This window comes from Columba livia, chromosome Z (assembly GCF_036013475.1).
Source record: "Columba livia isolate bColLiv1 breed racing homer chromosome Z, bColLiv1.pat.W.v2, whole genome shotgun sequence".
In the NCBI taxonomy this organism is placed as follows: domain Eukaryota; kingdom Metazoa; phylum Chordata; class Aves; order Columbiformes; family Columbidae; genus Columba; species Columba livia.
In genome coordinates this window covers 11,330,723-11,349,835 of record NC_088642.1, presented here as the reverse complement: position 1 = coordinate 11,349,835, position 19,113 = coordinate 11,330,723, and the positions used below count along the sequence as shown (strand labels likewise).

General features: G+C 46.5%; 3 protein-coding genes across 15 annotated transcripts in view; 2 read left to right on the top strand and 1 right to left on the bottom strand.

Moving 5' to 3' along the window:
• Positions 1–599: 599 nt before the first annotated feature.
• On the top strand, positions 600–2,231 carry MRPL17 (mitochondrial ribosomal protein L17). The gene is made up of 3 exons (XM_013368872.3): positions 600–833; positions 1,524–1,592; positions 1,671–2,231. The coding sequence occupies exons 1-3, from the start codon at positions 660–662 to the stop codon at positions 1,941–1,943; spliced, it is 516 nt and encodes a 171-aa protein (XP_013224326.2). The 5' UTR covers positions 600–659; the 3' UTR covers positions 1,944–2,231.
• A 3,604-nt stretch (positions 2,232–5,835) lies between these two features.
• ARHGEF39 (Rho guanine nucleotide exchange factor 39) lies at positions 5,836–18,878 on the bottom strand. Of its 13 annotated transcripts, none has more exons than XM_065047211.1 (12): positions 18,708–18,878; positions 17,521–17,618; positions 16,518–16,632; positions 16,230–16,389; positions 15,553–15,647; positions 15,030–15,150; positions 13,248–13,366; positions 11,593–11,663; positions 10,666–10,794; positions 7,126–7,355; positions 6,414–6,502; positions 5,836–6,209 (listed from the first exon to the last, which is right to left on the bottom strand). In XM_065047211.1, exons 4-12 carry the CDS (start codon positions 16,374–16,376, stop codon positions 6,194–6,196), a joined length of 1,017 nt encoding a protein of 338 aa, XP_064903283.1. In that variant the 5' UTR covers positions 16,377–16,389; positions 16,518–16,632; positions 17,521–17,618; positions 18,708–18,878; the 3' UTR covers positions 5,836–6,193. The 13 variants fall into 13 exon arrangements, with proteins under 13 accessions (XP_064903283.1, XP_064903282.1, XP_064903281.1 ...); XM_065047210.1 differs by having other exon boundaries at positions 16,556–16,632; XM_065047209.1 differs by lacking the exon at positions 16,518–16,632.
• Positions 18,858–19,113, top strand: part of LOC102096867 (myosin-IIIb-like) — a 28,372-nt gene continuing 28,116 nt past the window's right edge. Inside the window, exon 1 of the mRNA XM_065047199.1 lies at positions 18,858–19,052. Within this exon, the coding sequence (XP_064903271.1) occupies positions 18,927–19,052 (126 nt within the window). The 5' untranslated portion in view covers positions 18,858–18,926. The remainder of the gene's footprint in view (positions 19,053–19,113) is intronic.

The following is a 19,113-nucleotide window of genomic DNA, read 5'->3' as shown; positions in this document are numbered from 1 at the left end:
TCAGGGGATTTGCAACTACCCCATGGGGAAATAAAAGGGAACAAGGTAAAGCCTCTGGCAGGCCTCTCCTGCCCTCGGCGGCTGCCTGAGCTCCTCCCGCAGGAGCGGCTGTGAGGAGGGTGTCCCACCAGCCCGCCCCCGCTGCGCTGAGGAGCACCAGGGCGGCTACTTTCTTTCCACCCCTCAGAGCGCACGCTGCCTGCCCGCCTCCGCGGCCTATCCCCGGGACAGGGCTGTAACACGGCCGCGCTGGCCGCGGCAGGAGATGGCGGCCGGTGTTGCCGGGGCTCGGGACTACAACTCCCAGCATGCCGCGCGGCCCCGTCGCGCCCAGGAGCCCCCGCGCAGGCGAGCCCGCTCCTGTGCGCCTGCGCACTGGGGCGTCACTGCCGTGTGGCGAGCAACCCCCCTGGGGGCAGGGGACATGTTCGGCCATTCGTGCCGGGCCGGATCCGGCTCCCTTGTCCCGCTCGGACTTCTCGGTACGCTGCTCCGGCCTCCCGGCGGTAGCCCCTTGCCCCTCTCTCTGCAGCCGCCGTGCGTCGCGCCGGCGGGCGGGAGCGAACTGCAGCTCCCGGCGTGCCGCGCGGCGCGCGTGGGCTGCCGGGAGGCGCGTCCCATGGTGCTCCGCGGCGGCGGCCGGGCCGGCGGGCGGCGCGATGCGGCTGTCGGTGGCGGCAGCGATCTCGCACGGGCGCGTGCACCGGCGGCTGGGGCTGGGCCCGCGCTCGCGCCTCGACCTGCTGCGCAACCTGGTGACGGCGCTGGTGCGACATGAGCGCATCGAGGCGCCCTGGGCCCGCGCCGACGAGATGCGGGGCTACGCCGAGCGGGTGAGCCACCGCCGGGCCTGGCCGGGGGTCGGGCAGGGGCACCCAGCCAACCCGGCGGCTCTGGGGAAGGGGTTTTATACACTGAGGGGGCTGACACACTGGCACGGGTTGCCTGGAGAGGTGATAGATGCCCCATCCCTGGAAGCATTCAGGGGCAGGCTGGAAGGGGCTCTGAGCAACTTGCTCCGGAGTGGAGCATCTCCCTTATGAGGAAAGGCTGAGGGAGCTGGGGCTCTTTAGTTTGGAGGAGACGGAGGGGTGACCTTATTGATGTTTATAAATATGTAAATGGTGAGTGTCACGAGGACGGAGCCAGGCTCTTCTCGGTGACAACCAATGGTAGGACAAGGGGTAATGCGTACAAACTGGAACACAGGAGGTTCCACTTAAATTTGAGAAGAAACTTCTTCTCAGTGAGGGTGTCAGAGCCCTGGCCCAGGCTGCCCAGGGAGGTTGTGGAGTCTCCTTCTCTGGAGACATTCAAAACCCGCCTGGACGCCTTCCTGTGTGACCTCATCTGGGTGTTCCTGCTCTGGCAGTGGGATTGGACTGGATGAGCTTTTGAGGTCCCTTCCAATCCCTGACATTGTGTGATTCTGTGTGAAGATGTCCCTGCTCATTGCAGGTTTGGACTGGATGACCTTTGAAGCTCACTTCCAACCCAAACTGTTCTGTGATTCCTCCCTGCAGCTCATCGAGTACGCCAAGCTGGGGGACACCAATGAGCGTGCAATGCGCATGGCGAATTTCTGGCTGACGGTAAGTACACCCCCAGTTCCCCCCCCACCAAATCCCTTGTTGCCTTCTCATGCTGGAGCTGAACGTGCTGCCCCGCAGGAGAAGGACCTCATCCACAAGCTGTTCAAGGTGCTGGCACCCCGGTTCCAGCCCCACCCGGGCAGCTACACCCGCCTGCTGCAGATCCCCAACCGGGATAGCTTTGACCGCGCCAAGATGGCGGTCATTGAGCTGAAGGGGAACCCTTTCCCGCCACTCATCCGCCCGCAGCGTGACACTGAGAAGACGCTGCTCAACCAGCTCCTGAAGGGCTACCGGGAAGACATGCAGCAAGCGGCAGCCCCGCGGGCCACAGACGGCACCCCTGTCTAGGCAGCCCCCTCTGCCCTGAGGGAGGCCCCGTGTGTGCACAGGGACAGGGCTTGGTCTGAGCTCCCCATGAACACCCCAGCTTGTTTGTGTCCTGCAGCACAGAAATGTAAGGTGTCCCAGGAGGTCTGAAGTTTAATTACTAACCTTGAGTTGCCATGACACAGGCACAAGCTCAAGGCTTACTTGCTTTTTCCTGTGGTTTGAATAGAGACTCAGCAAGAGAAGGAAATCAAGCTGGGAGCCCTAATGGTTGATATTCTCTGTGTAAATAAACTGTTCAGAAAGTGAGTTTGCTTTTATTTGGATTATATTCCTGTGCATGAGTTAGTAGCTTATTTTAGAAAAGACTAGGTTTGTTACAGCTTCTAGTCCAACAGCCCTACTCTCTGGAGCAGTGTCTTCACTGTGACATAGATAGCTACAGTGTTTTCTAGGATCATAGAATGTCCTGATTTGGAAGGAACCCACAAAGATCACCAAGTCCAGCTCCTGTCCCTGCACAGGACAACCCCACAGTTCACACCATGTGTCTGAGGGCATTGTCCAGTCTCTTCTTGAACACTGTCTGGCTTGGGACTGTGACACCTTGGGGAGCCTGTTCCAGTGCTCCACCACCCTCTGGGTGAAGAACCTTTTCCTAATGTCCAGCCTAAACCTTCCCTGGCACATCTTCCCGCCATTCCCTCAGGTTCTGTCATTGGTCACAGAAGAGTTCAGTGCCTGCTCCTCCTCCCCTTGTGAGGAAGCTGTAGACCACAGTGAGGTCTCCTCTCAATCTCCTCCAGGCTGAAAAAAAGTGACGTTAGCCACTCCTCATACAGCTTTTTCAGTAACTCCCAGAACAATCTTCTCCATGATTTTGCCAGGCACAGTTGTGAGGCTGACAGGACTCTAGTTGTCAGGGTCATCCCTGCCAATGTGCAGCCTTTCAGGGCAGGAAATTCCATGAAAAAAAATCAGGTTAGTTTTGCTGTTCCAGAAATGCTGAATGCAAATAGGATGGCAGCACTGAGATAAGTCTTAAAAGAGGCAGTACCAAAGGGACTTGTGTTAAGGAAGCAACGTGGCAACATGGGCATGAATGATAGTTCTCGACTAAGAGCTTGGTAGACATCTCACCCTCTGCTGTGACCTAGCAAGACCCTATTAGAACAAGAAGGGATAATAGCAGAACTTTTTCAGAGAGTGATACAACTAGTCAGAGGTATGAAACTTAAATTGCTGGTTTTGTCTTTGATTGCTAGTGCTGGAAAGTCCTAGCTCTAGCTTCAGAGTGAAAAAAAACAAAACCAAAACACTAAACCAGTTGAACTCCTTCCCTAGTTTCATAAAGTTAAAACAAATGAGTCATACTATGTTGTGAATTAGCTGTATGGAAATTAAAAAAAAACAAAAACAACAAACCCAACCAACCCACAACACACATGCAGGCACACATATGAAAAAACAACCAAACAAAACAGCAACAACAAAAACCAATGTTAAATTAAAATTTGGTAGTTCTCTCTTCAGGACACTTACCTCACACAGTACCCATTGTGTTTTAATCATAGAATCACAGAATAGTTTTGGTTGGAAAATACATTTAAGATTATCAAATACAACCATTAGCTTCACACTGCCAAGACCATCACTAAACGATGTCCCTAAGCACCACAGCTACACGTCTTTTAAACCCTTCCAGATGTGGTGACTCAACTGCTTCCCTGGGCAGCCTCTTCCAGTGCCTGACAACCCTTTCTGGAAAAGAATTTTTCCTAATATCCAATCTAAACCTCCACTAGCACAACTTGAGGCCATTTCCTCTCGTATCAGTTGTTTCTGGGGAGACCAACACCCTCCATGCTACAACCTCCTTTCAGGTAGTTGTAGAGAGCCATAAGGTATCCCCTCAGCCTCCTTTTCTTCAGGCTGAACAGCCCCAGTTCCCTCAGTTGCTCCTCATCAGATTTGTGCTCCAAACCCTTCACCAGCTCCATTCCCTTCTCTGAACTCTCTCCAACACCTCAATGTCTTTCTTGTAATGAGGGACCCAACGCTGAACACAGAATTTGAGGTGCAGCTTCACCAGTGCTGAGTATAGGGGAACAATCACTGCCCTGGTCCTGCTGGCCACACCATTCCTGATACAAGCCAGGATGCTGTTGGCCTTCTTGGCCACCTGGGCACACACTGGCTCATGTTCAGCCACCTGTCATTCAACACCCCCAGATCCCTCTCTGCCAGGCAATTTTCCAGCCATTCTTCCCTGAGCCTGTAGCGCTGCCTTGGGTTGTTGTGACCGAAGTGCAGGATCCAGCCCTTGGCCTTGTTGAACCTCATACAACTGGCCTCAGCCCAATGATCCCGTCAGTCCAGATCCCTCTGTAGAGCCTTCCTACCCTTGAGCAGATCAACACTCCCACACAACTTGGTGTCATCTGCAGATTTACTGAGGGTGCACTCAATCCCCTCATCTAGATAATTTATAAAGATATTAAACAGTACTTGCCCCAATACTGATCCCTGGGGAAGACCACTCTGGCTACCAACTGGATTTGACTCTGTTCACCATAATTCTTTGGGCCAGGCCATCCAGACAGTTTTTCACCCAGCAAAGAGTACACCCATCCAGGCCATGAGCTGCCAGCTTCTCCAGGAGAATGCTGTGGGATATGGTGTAAAGGGCTCTACTCAAGTCCAGGTAGACACCATCCACAGCCTTTCCCTCATCCACTAAACAGGTTATCTTGTGTAGAAGGAGATCAGGTTGGTCAAGCAGGACCTGCCTTTCACAAACCCATGCTGACTGGACCTGATTGCTTGGTTGTCCCATACATGCTGTGAGATGGCACTCAAGATGATCTGTTGCACAACCTTCCCTGGCACCAAGGTCAGGCTGACAGGCCTTTAATTCCCCAGATCCTCCTTCTGGCCCTTCTTGTAGATGGGCACCACATTTGCCAACTTTCCGGTTGACTGGGACCTCCCCAGTCAGCCAGGACTGCTGATAAATGATGTAAAGTGGCTTGGTCATCACATCTGCCAGCTCCGTTAGTACCCTTGGATAGATCTCATGCAGTCCCATAGACTTGTGAATGTGTTCCAGTTAGAAAATAAAGAAATGTGGTACTACATAAGACAGAAGAAAAAAACCATCAAACTACTAAAAAGTCAATGCTCAGACAGGCCTCAATCTTTTTGTTTCTAATGACCTTGAAATTGACATAATATCTTGCTGTAGAGCTTCCACATTATTAAATGGTGATGTTAAGGCCTTAATGTTAAATGCTCAAGAATACCACCTGATCTGTATTTCTTTCTTAAACTGGTCTTCCACCCTAGTAAACTGAACTCTAGTGCATTACCAGTGATTGATGACCCAGAACACTGACTGAAGCCCTCTGGAGATTTTCACTGTGCTTCAGCAGCAGAGGTGCTGCCCGAGGTTTTCACTGGAGCATTTCAAAGCAATTAAGCTACGCATTCCTTGAAGGCCAAGGCATGCGCTGTTTCACCTGCATAATCTCTTAGGATTCAGAATAGATATGTGAATGCTGTTTGATAAGCACAAATTTATGTTACCTACCAGTTTATTTCAGATAATTCAGCGGAATAACTTTTCTGTGAGATTGATGAGAAAGTGAGAGGCAGGATTTTAAGCACGGCCCTTGATCTGCCCACTGTCACTTTCTTAGCAGAGAAGGGACAGTAACTGTCAAACCATTTTTGTAGAAAACTCAAGGATATGAATGGTTAATATATGTCAAGGCAGAAAAATGACTGTGGCCCTGTAATACTAGCTAAAAACACATTGCTATGACCATATTACTCCAAAACATGTTTTGATTAACAGGCCCAGAAGCAAAAACACGTAGACATATATGTGTACAAATAAATGTGGAAACACTGATTTATAAAGACAGTTGTGTACAATTATTTAATGAGGGAAAGCAAGTCAGGTTCACTTCTGCTTGTCCTTAAATTAATAATCTAAAGAAAAAAACAAAAGTAGAAAAACAAGACGCTTTTAAGCTAAGTTTGGGAAAAGTCTTGATACAGATTTTTTTTATATACAAATCCTTAGTGTGCATACCTATTTTTTTGCAATATCTGTATTAAGATTAGGACATCTGACAAAGCATTCCTAATATCACAAGTACAGTGTGTAGTCCCTCTAAATGCAATTCTTCTACTATACATCCTTGAACATTTCCTAGGATTGTGTAGGCTGCTACCAAGAGGGGCGGTTGTCCTGCCACTCAGGTGGGTCAGACTTTCAGCTGCCTGTGGAGGAGAACAAAGGGGAAATTCACCGTTAATACATGAAACCTGCTCTTGCTATTTTCTTGTATCCTGGCTGCCAGAGTCAGGTATTCTCTGTCAGCCTTATAATCATGTAATACATGGAAATACACAGGTCCATGTGATCGTTTTCATGTTTTGCCCAATTCCTTCAGCCCCTTCCACCTCTGTGAAATAGATGCCTACCTGACTGCAGCTGTGAGACTCCGATACCAGTCATCAATATCTTCTTGGTCGCTGGACATCAGCAACAGTGTCTTGTGTGGAAAGGAGAGCTGAAAGGCAAACAGTGTCTGGTCCACTCTGTGGCATTCCTTACCAAGACAGCAAGTCCAACAAAAGGAGAGCTGCCGCCACTGAACTGAACTCAGCCCTGTGTGCTGCCTCCCACCATTTTCTTTCCCAGATAGAAAAATTCAGCATTAGTACTGAGAGAGGCCAGAGGCTGGGCAGTACAGAGCAAGTGACAGTCTTGTCCATTCCTTCCAGCCACAGATGAAAGCTCACTTGGACTTAATATTGTGTTCGGAAGTGAGCAATTAGAGTTCTCAGCAGCTTTTAATCCAGTTTTCTCCCGTATTCCAAGCTGCCTCTAGGGGTCCTTCCACTACCACCATCTACAGATCACAGCTTGCCCAGAGTCTTCCTGGTCACAGCTCGCCAGGAATGAGCTGACGCAGCCCACAGCTGCTGCAGCCTAGGAAGACCTGAACTTGAAACCCCTATCTAAGGCATCAGTCCAAGAAGAAAAAGGTTGTCTTAACTCAGACTAGTTCATTGCCTTTACTGTTGTCAACAGTCCCTTCATCTCTGTCCCGCTGCTGCTGAGGCAGCTAGAGACCTGCTTCACAAGTCTTACCCCACTGATGTGTCCACTGGCAGGAATGGGAAGACTTACACTGAGGAGCCCTCCCTGGCTCTTTGTGTGGCCGAACACCTTATCCACTACGCACTGGTGAAGTGGGTAGACAGCCTGGCATGCCAATTTTTTCGAGTTCAGCAGGTGCAGCGGGTGGCAGGGCTTTGTGGCAATAAAGATGTCAGAAAAGAGGAAGAACATCCTGTGCTTCAGTTCTTCTCCCTTTGAAGGCACCACCAGAAGCCAGCCTTCCCGGATGTACCAGCGCCCTAGGCATGCAAGGGAAATAGAGATAGTTGTCAGATCATCATTGGCAACAAAACTGACATAATGAGACAAACAGGAATACTGCGAGCCACTCTTGTAGGTTACCAGGCTGTACATCAGCTCCAGCCACTACCCTGTTCCCCCCAAAATAACACCTACTCTGAAGATAAGCCCTAGCATGATTTTTCAGGATGTTTGAGGATGCTCGAAATATAAGCCCTACACCAAAAAAAAGGCCCTAGTTACAGTTCATTTTAAAAGTCCATTTAAATAGTGTCCAGGAAGCTATGCACGTAAAACTATTACTAAAGTAAATAAGTAAATAAATACAAAAAGTAATAAGTTTTGGAACAAAGATTAGTATAAGACCTTGTCTTATATTCGGGGGAACAGGGTAGAAGGCACTGAGTATCAACTCAGTCCAGCTCACCAGCACCGATAGTGCCCGTGCAGAAGCAGTAATCAGCCCAAAACTTTTAGTATGTGAAGAGCAGGATGAAGTTGCTATAGATCTACTGTGTTAATTAAGAGGATATGATATGCAAGTCTGTTTAAAGAGACCAGAAGAAATGCATGATTTGAAAATGGTATACATCGTTTTAAATTAATACAGCCTTCAGAAAATGCACTATGAACTGTCTTAAATGGTGCTGCTGCATTGTTTGTCATTAGTGGTGAAACAGATGTTAGCCTAGGCTTTGAATGTTTATTATTTTCCCGTTTTATTTGTTTGTGCATTCCAATTAAAAAAACCAAACACATTTCACAGTTCATCTAACAGTATATGGACTTCCAGTAGTTAACAGATTACAGAATGGAGATTACTGTTCTAACGAGAAGATAGCAAAGGAGATACAAAACAACATATCAAACGGAAGGTCTGAATAGTCAACCTTATCAGCCTTTGCTTACAGAATAGGGTCCAGTGTTATCTACCCATGAAATGAATTGCAACAGAACAAATGGCACAGAAATCATCAGGGAAAAATAAAAATGATTTGACAAACCTAGTGGCAAGCAGCAATTAAAAAATGGCACCTACACAAAATGGAATAATTAAAGCAGTCCCTCTAACTAGAAGGATTATTGTACAAGATAGCCATAAACTCATGGGAAGTATGAGGACAACTGCCAGTAAGTTTATTTACAAAAATTTAAAGGCATAGTAAGGTACTGCCCTCTGGTCCCGTCTGACAAACACCTGCCAGACAATTCCAGCCACTGTTTTTTGTGCCCTGGCTTCTTGCTGAGCTGATAATTACGTTTTAAAGAACACCACAATTTTGTTTTAATTATGGATTGTGTCTTTCTTAGTATGCTACATTCACAAAACATAGAGGCAAGTGAATTCCTGCTTAGCTTACTCCACAGGAACAACTCCTCTTATCTGAATAAAGAACTGAGAAAGACGAGCAGGAATCAGTCCAAGTTTAAAAAACAAATGGAAGGGAGGTGCCAGCAGCACAGGGCTGAACTGGGAACTGTTTCCCTCAGGCTAAGCTGTGATCAGACTCCCTGGCATAATGTTTGGGCTGGACCATGCTGGAAGTCTTGGGATATAGGTCTGTGTTCAGGATTCCGTGGGGCATACGATTTAGGAAATTTTTTAAGGGCAAGGAAATATCCCTAGGAAAGATAGAGATGACAGAACAGTGTGATATGTTAAGGAGGTAGTTCTGGCTAAAATGGCGCTTGCAGAAGAAAAAGCAGACCCTGCAAGAAGAAAAGCAGGGTTTCTTGGAGCAGCTCATCTCAGAGACACTGCCAAATGTGACACACCCAACCCCAAAGCTGCCCCTTTTCCCTCAATCTATAGCATTGTTTCCTCACATCCTCCCTCCTAGTAACAGGACACAGTCTTAACAGTTCTGCAAAAGCTCTCCTATTTCTAGAAAGGTGGACCAAAACTAGCAAGCCCCAGCTATCTGTTACTTTTCTGCTTCTCACATCCAGCAGTACCTCTTTTCTCCAAGTAATGGAAAATACAACCATCACAATTCTCTGTCCTAGAAAACTGAAAGGTGTCTGTAGACCCTCAACGCTTTTCCCACTACATGTCTCAGAACATTTGGAGATAAACAGAAAGGTAGACCCTACACTTTCAAACAAGAGCTACCTCTGGTCTAGCTATACTATTATTTGTTTGAGGTTTTTGTTTGGCATGGGGTTATCTTATTAGTTCTGTCATTCAGGATAACCTATGTACTTTTTTTACTTATGCACTACCCCAGTGTGTCCAGGCACCCCCACACATGCTCAGTATAAGCAGAGCACACCTGTGTTAGTTCCCTTTCAGCTAACATCACCAAAGGATTCTAAGGATGGGAAAGAAAAGTGTAAATTAATCTGCCCCTTAACTGAGCATTTTCAAGAATGACAACCTCTGATAAATAACCTCTTTTTCTACCTGTGCTGGTTTGGCTGGGAAGGAGTTAACTTTCTTCATAGCAGCTGGTATGGGGCTATGTTTATGACTAGTGCCAAAAACAGCATAGACAATACAGGGATGTTTTAGTTACTGCTGATCAGTGCTTACATAGCATTCGTTTCTGCTTCTCACACCACCCCACTAGCAAGTGGGTTGAGAGTACACAAGAAGATGGGAGGAGGCACCGCCAGGACAGCTGACCAAAGAGATATTCCACACCATAGCATATCACACTCAGCTGGCAGGAGAAAGAAGGGATGTTTGGAGTGATGGTGTTTGTCTTCCCAAGTAACTGTTGTGCTGATGGAGATCAGCTTTCCTGGAGATGGCTCTAAACACTTTCCCAACAATGGGAAACAGTGAATGAATTCCTGGTTTTGCTTTGTTTGCTTTTGTTTTATCTGTTACAGGTTCCTCATGTACAGGGTGTGAGCAGAAGTCTATGAAGCTTGTAGCTTAAGGTAAAAAACAATACAGTCCTTGGGCCCTTGACACTCAAATCTGTGGTTTCTGCAATGGAATAGGGACAACACTGTTACTTATGCTTTACCAAATTTATTGTCTTTCTTTCTTACCCAGAACATATACTCCTGACCTCCTTGGGTTCCCATCACTAGCTTTCCAACTACATGTCACAGCTCCTCCTATCTGAATGTCAAGCAATTAAGCTGCTCTTATCCTCACTAAAACATTCTAAATAAAAAAAAAAAATAATAAAAAAGTGCTCAAATTACTTACTAGTTGTATTCCTTCAACATCTATCTATGAAATCTGGGCCAGAGGGGAAAAAATGGTTAATAAGAGTAGGGTCAGAGATGAAGGCAAGCATATCTCCAGTTATCTCAGCTTGGCAGGAGGAAAAAGGAGCTGTCAGTGAGACCTACCTGGAGTCAACACCTGGGTCTTCTGTCCTTTGAGCAGTTTCTGAACCCGAAGTAGCTGCAATGAGTTCTCTCTCTTACGAATGATGTCTTGGACCCACCGAGATACCTCAGAAACTGATTTTACAGCCTCTGAAATTAGATCAGCATATTCCGAGATTATCACAAATGAGTATGTATTACATCTTACCTATCTCGCTGTGAAAATGTAAGATGAAATGAGAAGGAAATGTTTTAAAATAGGTATCAACAACAGATTTATTCAGTAATTTCAGCAGGAGATTGGACTAGATGACTTCCAGAGGCCTCTCTCCAACCAACACTTCTGCAGTTCTCAAAACCTTTTATTTGCCAACAAAATATTAGAGGAATAATTTCCTGTATTTGGAAGCAAAAACAGGAAAAACGCCCTACAAGTGGTGTTAACTCCTAGTAAATATGGAATGAAGGACATATATTATCCTAAAAAACTGAGGCACGGGACCAATAGAGTCACAGTATGGTTTGGGTTGGAAGGAACCTTTAAAGATCATCTACTTCAAATCCCCCTGCCATGGGGAGAAGTATTTTTTACTAGACAAGATTGCTCAAAGCCCTGTCCAGCCTGACCTTGAATACTTTAGGGACGGGGTATCCACAACTCTGGTCAACCTGTTCCAGTGTCTCACCACCCTCATCGTAAAAAACAGAGCTGCCATTTCTCTGACCTAACCCCAAGGACACTTTCCCAGTCAGTCACTCTACATTTTTATTTCCAATATGTTCTCAGGCACATCTTGATCAAGATGCTGATAGGAAATAGTTATGCATTAGAACCCCAGGGAAAATGAAATTCCTCCTGTCAAAGCAGACTGAAGACAAGAATACAAACATTATTAACAAGCAGGCTAACACTGATCAAAATACCAGCATCTACTGGCAGAATCATACTTGCAAGTTTCTGGCACTCAGCACTGTCTGGGCTGGTGTTCTCCAGCAGGTCTCTGAGGAAATGCTTGTACCTAAGACAGAGAGAGAAGGTTCATTTCACAAAAAGACACCAAAACCAGCAATATCTCCTACTAGCGACAGAATTATTAACAACATCCCACCAGGAGAGGGAGTACAGACCCCTAAGCCTAACCAAGCAGCTTTTGGTCACAACTCTTCAATCACATTAATTTTATCTTCAAATTTATCAACTAAGTTAACCCAAGTATTTTATACATTTTCAAGCCTTCGGCATTTTCTGGGGATCTGATAAAAGCAACCTCACATATTACTTAAGTTCATAAGACTCTCTTAGCTTTCACATAAAAATGTATTCAGTAATAGACAAATTTCTCTTTGAACTATCTTTTTTTAAATGTCTGAATGGTAGCATTAATACCATACATTTCCTGTCCCCACAAGAAAGTAAAGGCATTTCCATAAGACATAGGAGCTGCCTTTTTCTTTTTAGCTCTCCAGTACTTTCTGGAAAGGATTAGTTCTCTGCAAATGCATTCTACCAATAAGGTCAAACTATTTTCATTCTGAAAGGACAGAATAAACATCACATTGAGCAGATTCACAAAATGGCAGAAGTCATGTGACTTGCAATATATGAAACAGAGTTTGAGAAATTTGAACAAGAAGCTGATTTATGAAAAAAATTAGACCTTCTGTTAAAAAGCCATCATTTTTCCAAACAGCTGGACAGCAACAAATATACTGTTATTTTACAAATTTAAACAAACAATTCAAAGAATTACAGTAAAAAGAAAGCTTACATTTATACCTGCCAAGCTGATTAAAAAGGCTACATAAAGGCAGCCGAAAGACTGCGGTATGCTCACTCTCCAGTATTTTCAAAGAAGCCAGGCTCTCAATCTCCCAAATTTGCATTAGAATGGATAAGAACATGGTTGAAGAGCAGCTGCTTGACCTATAGCAGCAGCAGCCGGGTTCGCAGCAAGCTGCCTGTGCCCTGTATTACACGCACACCCTATGCAAGAAAGGGCACTCGCCTGGTGCAGCCAGCCTGGCTCTTCAAAGGGGAGATGATGCCTCAAGAGGGGAAGGTGGCAATCCAGGGTGGACCTGTCCAGGCTCGGACAACCACAACAGGCACCAAACCTGAGGAAAGCATATAGCCTCCCCTGTGCTCCTTAATCTCTCTCCAAAAGCAACCACATACAAGACAGGGAAGTCGCAATGCACCAGGTCAGCAAACTGCACAAAAGCAGAGCGAGACCATCTCTGGCAGAGAACACCACTTCTGCAGCACTTCAGACAGCTTCCTTTTGTTCAGGGCCTAACTTCAGTACCCTACCAAGATAATGGAACGCCTCCACTTCAGTTCTACTGGAGTGCTAGATGAAGGGCTTGGGAGCCAAGGGTGAACACAGCTCCCTCTCGGCATCATCTCCCATCCACATACATTGATTCTACCTTACAGACACGTCTTCAGGTCTGTTTCATTGCTGCCTATATGCTCCGATTTTACAGAACACAGATTTTGAGACACATTAAGCAAACTGACCTCCCATAGCACCCAAGACACTGTTATGTCCATTTTACCCCTCTCCTAGTAACACCTTGAAGATGCTGAATTGCTTACTTACTGGTGCAGCCTCTGCAGGGGCAAAGGAAGCAGATCCTCTAGTTTCTTCCCTTGAAACTGGGGTCGAGACTCCTGGAGTTTCTTAAAACGTCGGAATGACTTATTTTTCCTCAGTTGCTCCTGTGGGCAGCAGAAAAGGCGTATAGCTTTGAAAATAGGGAAAGAAATAGATGCTCTAATCTGCACCAAAGCTTGGAACTCTTAAAACTTTTAGAGTTTAGGATTCCAGTCCTAACCACAAGTATCAGCAACTTCGTTTGTTGCCATGGACAGGCAATTCCCTTTCTCCTGACTACCATTTCCCAGCAGGTAATGAAAGTGATATTTCCTCTTTATACATTCAGAGGAGTGTAAAGCTAGTATACTCAGCTAATAGAAATAAAGAAAAAAAGGAAGGCTGACTCAGGAAAACAAGAAGTTCACCTGTGGCTTTTTGCCACTCAATTCAAGAGAAAGCAATGCAGCCCCCTCATTTCCATCACCTCAAGGCAAGTATCCAAAATGGCTTTTTCTTTTAGGAAATCAAAAGTGTGAAAATATGCATGCAAACAGAACAGAAGGGAAGCATCTCAGTACATCCTGCAGCTGGAAACAAGCACAGACAAAAACTAGAAGCTGGGTTTTTCCAAATTCCAGATACAGCTCTCAGAACGTCAAAATAAAATTACATTATTCTGAAGTTTCTTGGAAGACACGTTTGTCCTGGTTTTGCTAAAAAACAAGTTTCTCTTTTAGTGAATTTGCCTGTCAGCTAAAGCCTTCATATGAACTGCATTTTCCTGGAGAACCAGACACATGTTTTGGTAAACCTAGCAATGGAATGCAAACTTATTGATAAGCACGGATGGACATCTCGTGAGAGGGATGATGAGAAACAAGTGACCCAGAAACTGATCAACGGTGTATAACATTCCATTTGCATGAATACTTCATATAAAAGTGGGAGATCACAAGGTTCTCGTCCCTTTTCCTCTTTTTTCCCTTCTGCTTATGGCCGACATTAGGAGAGGACCTTGCTAGTCATCCCTGCGAACTGAGGCCTAGTGAGAGACTGAATCCAGCTCCGATTGGCTGCAGAGTCCAATCCAGGATTTCAGGTGCTGGCTCTGCAGTTACTGAGACTTTCAAGATTGGTTTTGTATATTTTGTATTGTTTTCTCTATTCTTATTAGTAGCATTAGTAAAACATCTTTAATTTTTCCAGCTCTCTTCTCTCTGTCCTTCTTTCCCTCCCGATCGCCTGTCCTGAGTGGGAAGGGGGAGAGGGAGGGGCAAAAGGGGGAAGGGTGGGAGAGGAGGTTAACAATACATCTGCCAGGGTTTTATTGTCACCCCGCAATCTAAACCCCTGACAACATTATATTTGGAGAGGTAAGTGGGAAGGAAATTTTTTTCTTCTACTATAGGAAAAAAATTGGAAGAAAAAGGAAATCCCATTGTTAAGATACAATTAGTGGTAGTGGGAATAAGTAGGAGACCTGATAATTCTCCAGAAAGAGATCAGTGTCCCCACTACAAACTCTCCAGACTTGCCAGCCAAGGTGGGAGTAAATATAGAACTCTGTTTGAAAAAGCTGTGCTTAGCATACAAACACCCAAAACAAGCTTCAGAAATTTTAATCTTTAAGTAAACAGAGAAGTTTTCCCATCCTATCATGGGAGAAAGAAGGAGAAAATAGTAGCAGCCCAGAAAAAGGAAAAAAACGAATCACTCCAGAAACAGAAGAGGGAAGAATGTAGAAGGAAAGGGAAAAAGAACATGAAGAATAAAGGAGATATTTACGTTCAAGGTTTTGTTTGCCTGCTCCAAATTCTCGGCGTATTGGCCATAAAGCTCCAAATTCTGACAGAAGTTTTCCAGTCCTAGTGCTAAATTCCCTCTCTCCAGGTGAAGTGACAAAACCCTGTGCACAAGGAGGAAAGATGAGGGTTACACTACTGATGGCATTTTCACAGCTCCCTCTGCTTCGCTCCTATGCCAACCTCCCTTTGTCAGTCTCCATCTCACGTGAAGTTTCTGTGCATAATACATGTTTGGTGGTCACAGACTCAGCTACAGAAAATATCCCTTAAAAATACCACGGAGCAGACTTACTGGGTTTAAACCACTATCCAGAGAGCAACTGGGCACCTGGATATGTGGGTACAGATCAGTAGTTTCCTGGGTACACCTGCAAGTGCCACCAAAACTAGCAGTCAACACCTTTTTCACAAGGTGTTAGCTGTACTTCCTGAAATCTTACTTTTTCATCAATATAGGGTCCTCCCCACATAATTACAGGAATCACATCAGTGTGTTCACTTACTGGCTGGCCGAATATATGGGTTCCAGGGGTCCAAATATGCTTTCCAACACAGCAGATTTCAGCGTCCCTTTGGCCTTTAAAATTGTCACAAAGAACTAAATAGGAAAAAAAGAGAGAATTTCAAACTGGTAAAATTCATGAGTCACTCAGATGTTATTCACGCCACACAGCAGAAGCAAGAAATTACAGCCTGTACACTCTTTAGCTCCAAAGGATATAAAATATTGTGAAAGCCTACCTAAGATAGCTATCATCAGATGTAAACCTTCTTGGTAACTGTGACCATAACTGTAAACACATGGAACAGCACTACACAACTGATAGAGGCTATTTCAGTATTCCTAGATGCATCTGTTTTCCACCATCTCATTCATAATCTTTGCCTTGTCTGTGCTCCTGTGCTATATGCATCTCAGGCATCTTAAAGTGAGCTCATTATACAACCAAAACTTAAAGGTTTATGTCTGCGTACAGACAAAGCCAAGGGACCAAAACCATTAGCTACCAGGTATTGCAGAGGAGGTAAAGAAAAAATGCAAAAAAAACCCCTTTCAGTCCTAGAAGTTGTCCCATGCAGTAGGGATGTATCAAAGTCTTGCTCTTAACCCTTCCCCATGACAATACAAGTATATGCTGCCTGAAGGCACCCCCATAACAAAAGGAACGGAAATACTCACTGTGACCACCAAATCCAGCTGCTCAAGGTAGTTGTGTTCAGTTTCCAGCAGCTCCTTGGCTGTCCGGCTGCGCTTTCTCTCCCAGCGAGCCCTCTGCTCTTCCACAGTGTTTGCTCCAGCCACAAACAGCGGGGACGAGTCACTCATGGCAGCCTAAGAGCTGATACACAGAAAGGTGACTAGTCATGAAGAGCCAAGAGAGATGGACACATAACAAAAGAAAAACTTATGCCACAGGGTAGGATTCTGACATACAGACTCTACCATGAAAGAAAGGAAGTGACTTGCCAGAACCCGTTATGAAGAGTTTCCTTCTGCATTCCTACCCGTGAGTACAGGAGACCATTGAAACAGTGTTGGAAAGACTAGATCGTGAAAACAACAGCTGTACATCGTGATGCATCTGTAAGCAAATATCAATCCCACTCACAAACCGCTGCTTCCTGTGCTTTGCCTCATTCTTCATGCAAAATTCTCAATAAACTGAGGGAAGTCAGTGGGTGGAAGAGGTACTGTGGGTAGATGTAGAAAACAGCCGTAAGATCTGTCTCAAGGCAGGGGGGGCGCAGGGAATAGAGAGAAAGAGAGCACTCCTGCTTGTTTTCCCATGGGGGTTCACAAGAAGTAGGCGGTGTGCACTATCGCTTTCTAACAGTAGTTTGTGGTTTCAGAGATGAGAGGCTGAGCAACTGCTGTGAATCACACTGTCCACTTATTAACGAGCTTCGCTGCTGCTCTTCTCTTCTGCAAGAGCACCATTGTTTTGCCACAGAGGAAAATGCTTCCTCTTTTGTCATCCTCTCTCAGAGAAAGAGGCACATGTCAGCAGAACATTGGTTAAATATTGCTCTGCATTTTGACCACATTTGCCATAGTTTGTCTAGAAGTTCAGCTAGTTCCACAAGAATTCTGGCTCCCACACAGACAAGCTATACTAATACAGAAAGATATGTCACCACAGAGAAATGAATTTGTCAAATACAGCCTTCCAGAGACATTTCAAATATCCAAATCAGTGTCTAAAAAAAAGTTTCACGTCCAATGAGTACCAAGACTTATTCAATGAGTTAGCAAAAGTACAGATAGTGGAGGAACACGTGTAGTATTTTATAGTAGCAGGAGCTTCTCCAGAGGTTTATCCTCATATTCGCTCAGGACATAACACACCTAGCCAAGGTCACATCTTGGTCAGACATGGCAGACCTGAAACACCTGTGGATAGAGAGGCAGCACTGCAGGGAATAACACCAGGCAAGAGCTTAGCATTAGTACGCAGTTGCAAAATACTCACTAATAAAAGACTAAAGTGCTAAATTCACATGGAATCTTTAGCCAGGGTAGGCTCCAGTCAGGACGGTCATTTTGCAGTTCAATTCCTTCTAACAAATACTAAAAAAAAAAAAAAAAAAAAAAAAATCACTTTAGTTGGAAAAGACCCTCAAGATCGTCGAGTCCAACCATAACCTAACACTGACAACTAACCTATGTCCCTAAGAACCTCATCTATGCATCGTTTAAACCCCTCCAGGGATGGTGACTCCACCACTTCCTTGGGCAGCCTGTTCCAATGCCTGACAGCCCTTTCTGTGAATAATTTTTTCCTGATATCCAACCTAAACCTCACCAGGTGCAACTTGAGGCCATTTCCTCTCACCCTATCACTTGCTACTTGGGAGAAGAGACTGATCCCCATCTCAATACAACCTCCTTTCAGGTAGTTGTGGACAGCAATAAAGTCTCCCCTCAGCCTCCTTTACTCCAGGCTAAACAACCCCAGTTTCATCAACTGCTCATCAGACTTGTGCTCCAAGTCACTTGTGCTTCCTACAGTAGTTTAAAGTCCTTAGCCCCAGAGATACTCAAACAGATGCGGAGATACTCAAATTATTCCAAAATATGTTACATTTCACTGTCTCAGTTCCGTAGGCAAGAGTTGTCTGCAGCCCATGAGTAGAATAGAAAATACTTCACCTAAAGATGATGGGAGTGCTCTGGCTTGGTTGTCTCAGAACAGAAATCACAAAACACTTTCTGTACAGCCAACGGCCTTATCATGCCCATTAGCAGTATTCCCTGAAACGTTTCTAAATTTCCCATATTGAAAATAGTCCAAAAACCTTCCTTTATTACCCCAGCACCACCACTCCGGATGTCTCAGAAGCATTAATCGCCTCCCGGGCCAGCTCCAAGGGCCGCACGGCTCCAGCGGCCGCGGTGGAGGAGGTCGCGGGCAGGCTCAGCCCCGGAGCGCTCGGGGCGGCTCTGACCCGCTCCCCCTTCTCCTGCCCGCAGTGAGCCGGTCAGCCCCGCAGCAGGGCGGCTTCACACCTGGGGGCGGCCCGCCGCTGCTCGGGGGCGCCCCCCGGGGCCACCAGACCTCGGGCAGGACCTCCAGGAGTGCAGCCACCCCACCCGCTTTCCCCGCGACTCCGGGACGCGGCTCCCGAGCTAGGTGCTAAAGCGTCCCCCTCACATCACCTGCCAGACACAAAGGGAGACCCGACACCAGGCCCCGTGGAGCCACGCCGTCCGTTACCTGCCGTCCCTGCCACCGCCCCGCGTTCAAATGGCGGCCCCGCCCTGGCAGGCGGTCCTGGGGCGGAGCGGGAGCGGGGCCGGGCCGGGCCGGGCCGGGGGGCGGGCAGGCAGACAGGCAGGCGGGCAGGCACTGGCGCGGGCGCGGGGGAGCGGTCCGGTATGGTGTCGCTGGGGGAACCTCGCCCGCCGACCGGCGCGGCCGGGGATCTGGCGGCCCTGGCGGAGCTGGACGAGACGGCGCTGCTGGGCGGGCTGCGGGAGCGGTTCCTGCGGCAGCTGGTCTACGTGAGTGCCGGGGGTCGGGGCGGGGGGCGGCGGTGGGAGCTCGGCTGACGGGCTCTCCCCT

Coding starts and splice junctions, on each gene's coding strand:
- MRPL17 (XM_013368872.3), top strand. CDS start 660: ATGCGGCTGTCGGTGGCGGCAGCGATCTCGCACGGGCGCGTGCACCGG. Junction 834..1,523: donor TGCGGGGCTACGCCGAGCGG/GTGAGCCACCGC, acceptor TCCTCCCTGCAG/CTCATCGAGTACGCCAAGCT. Junction 1,593..1,670: donor TGGCGAATTTCTGGCTGACG/GTAAGTACACCC, acceptor GCTGCCCCGCAG/GAGAAGGACCTCATCCACAA.
- ARHGEF39 (XM_065047204.1), bottom strand. CDS start 16,376: ATGAGTGACTCGTCCCCGCTGTTTGTGGCTGGAGCAAACACTGTGGAA. Junction 13,367..15,029: donor AGGCAAACAAAACCTTGAAC/GTAAATATCTCC, acceptor TGCTGCCCACAG/GAGCAACTGAGGAAAAATAA. Junction 10,795..11,592: donor TGAGTGCCAGAAACTTGCAA/GTATGATTCTGC, acceptor ATCTAATTTCAG/AGGCTGTAAAATCAGTTTCT.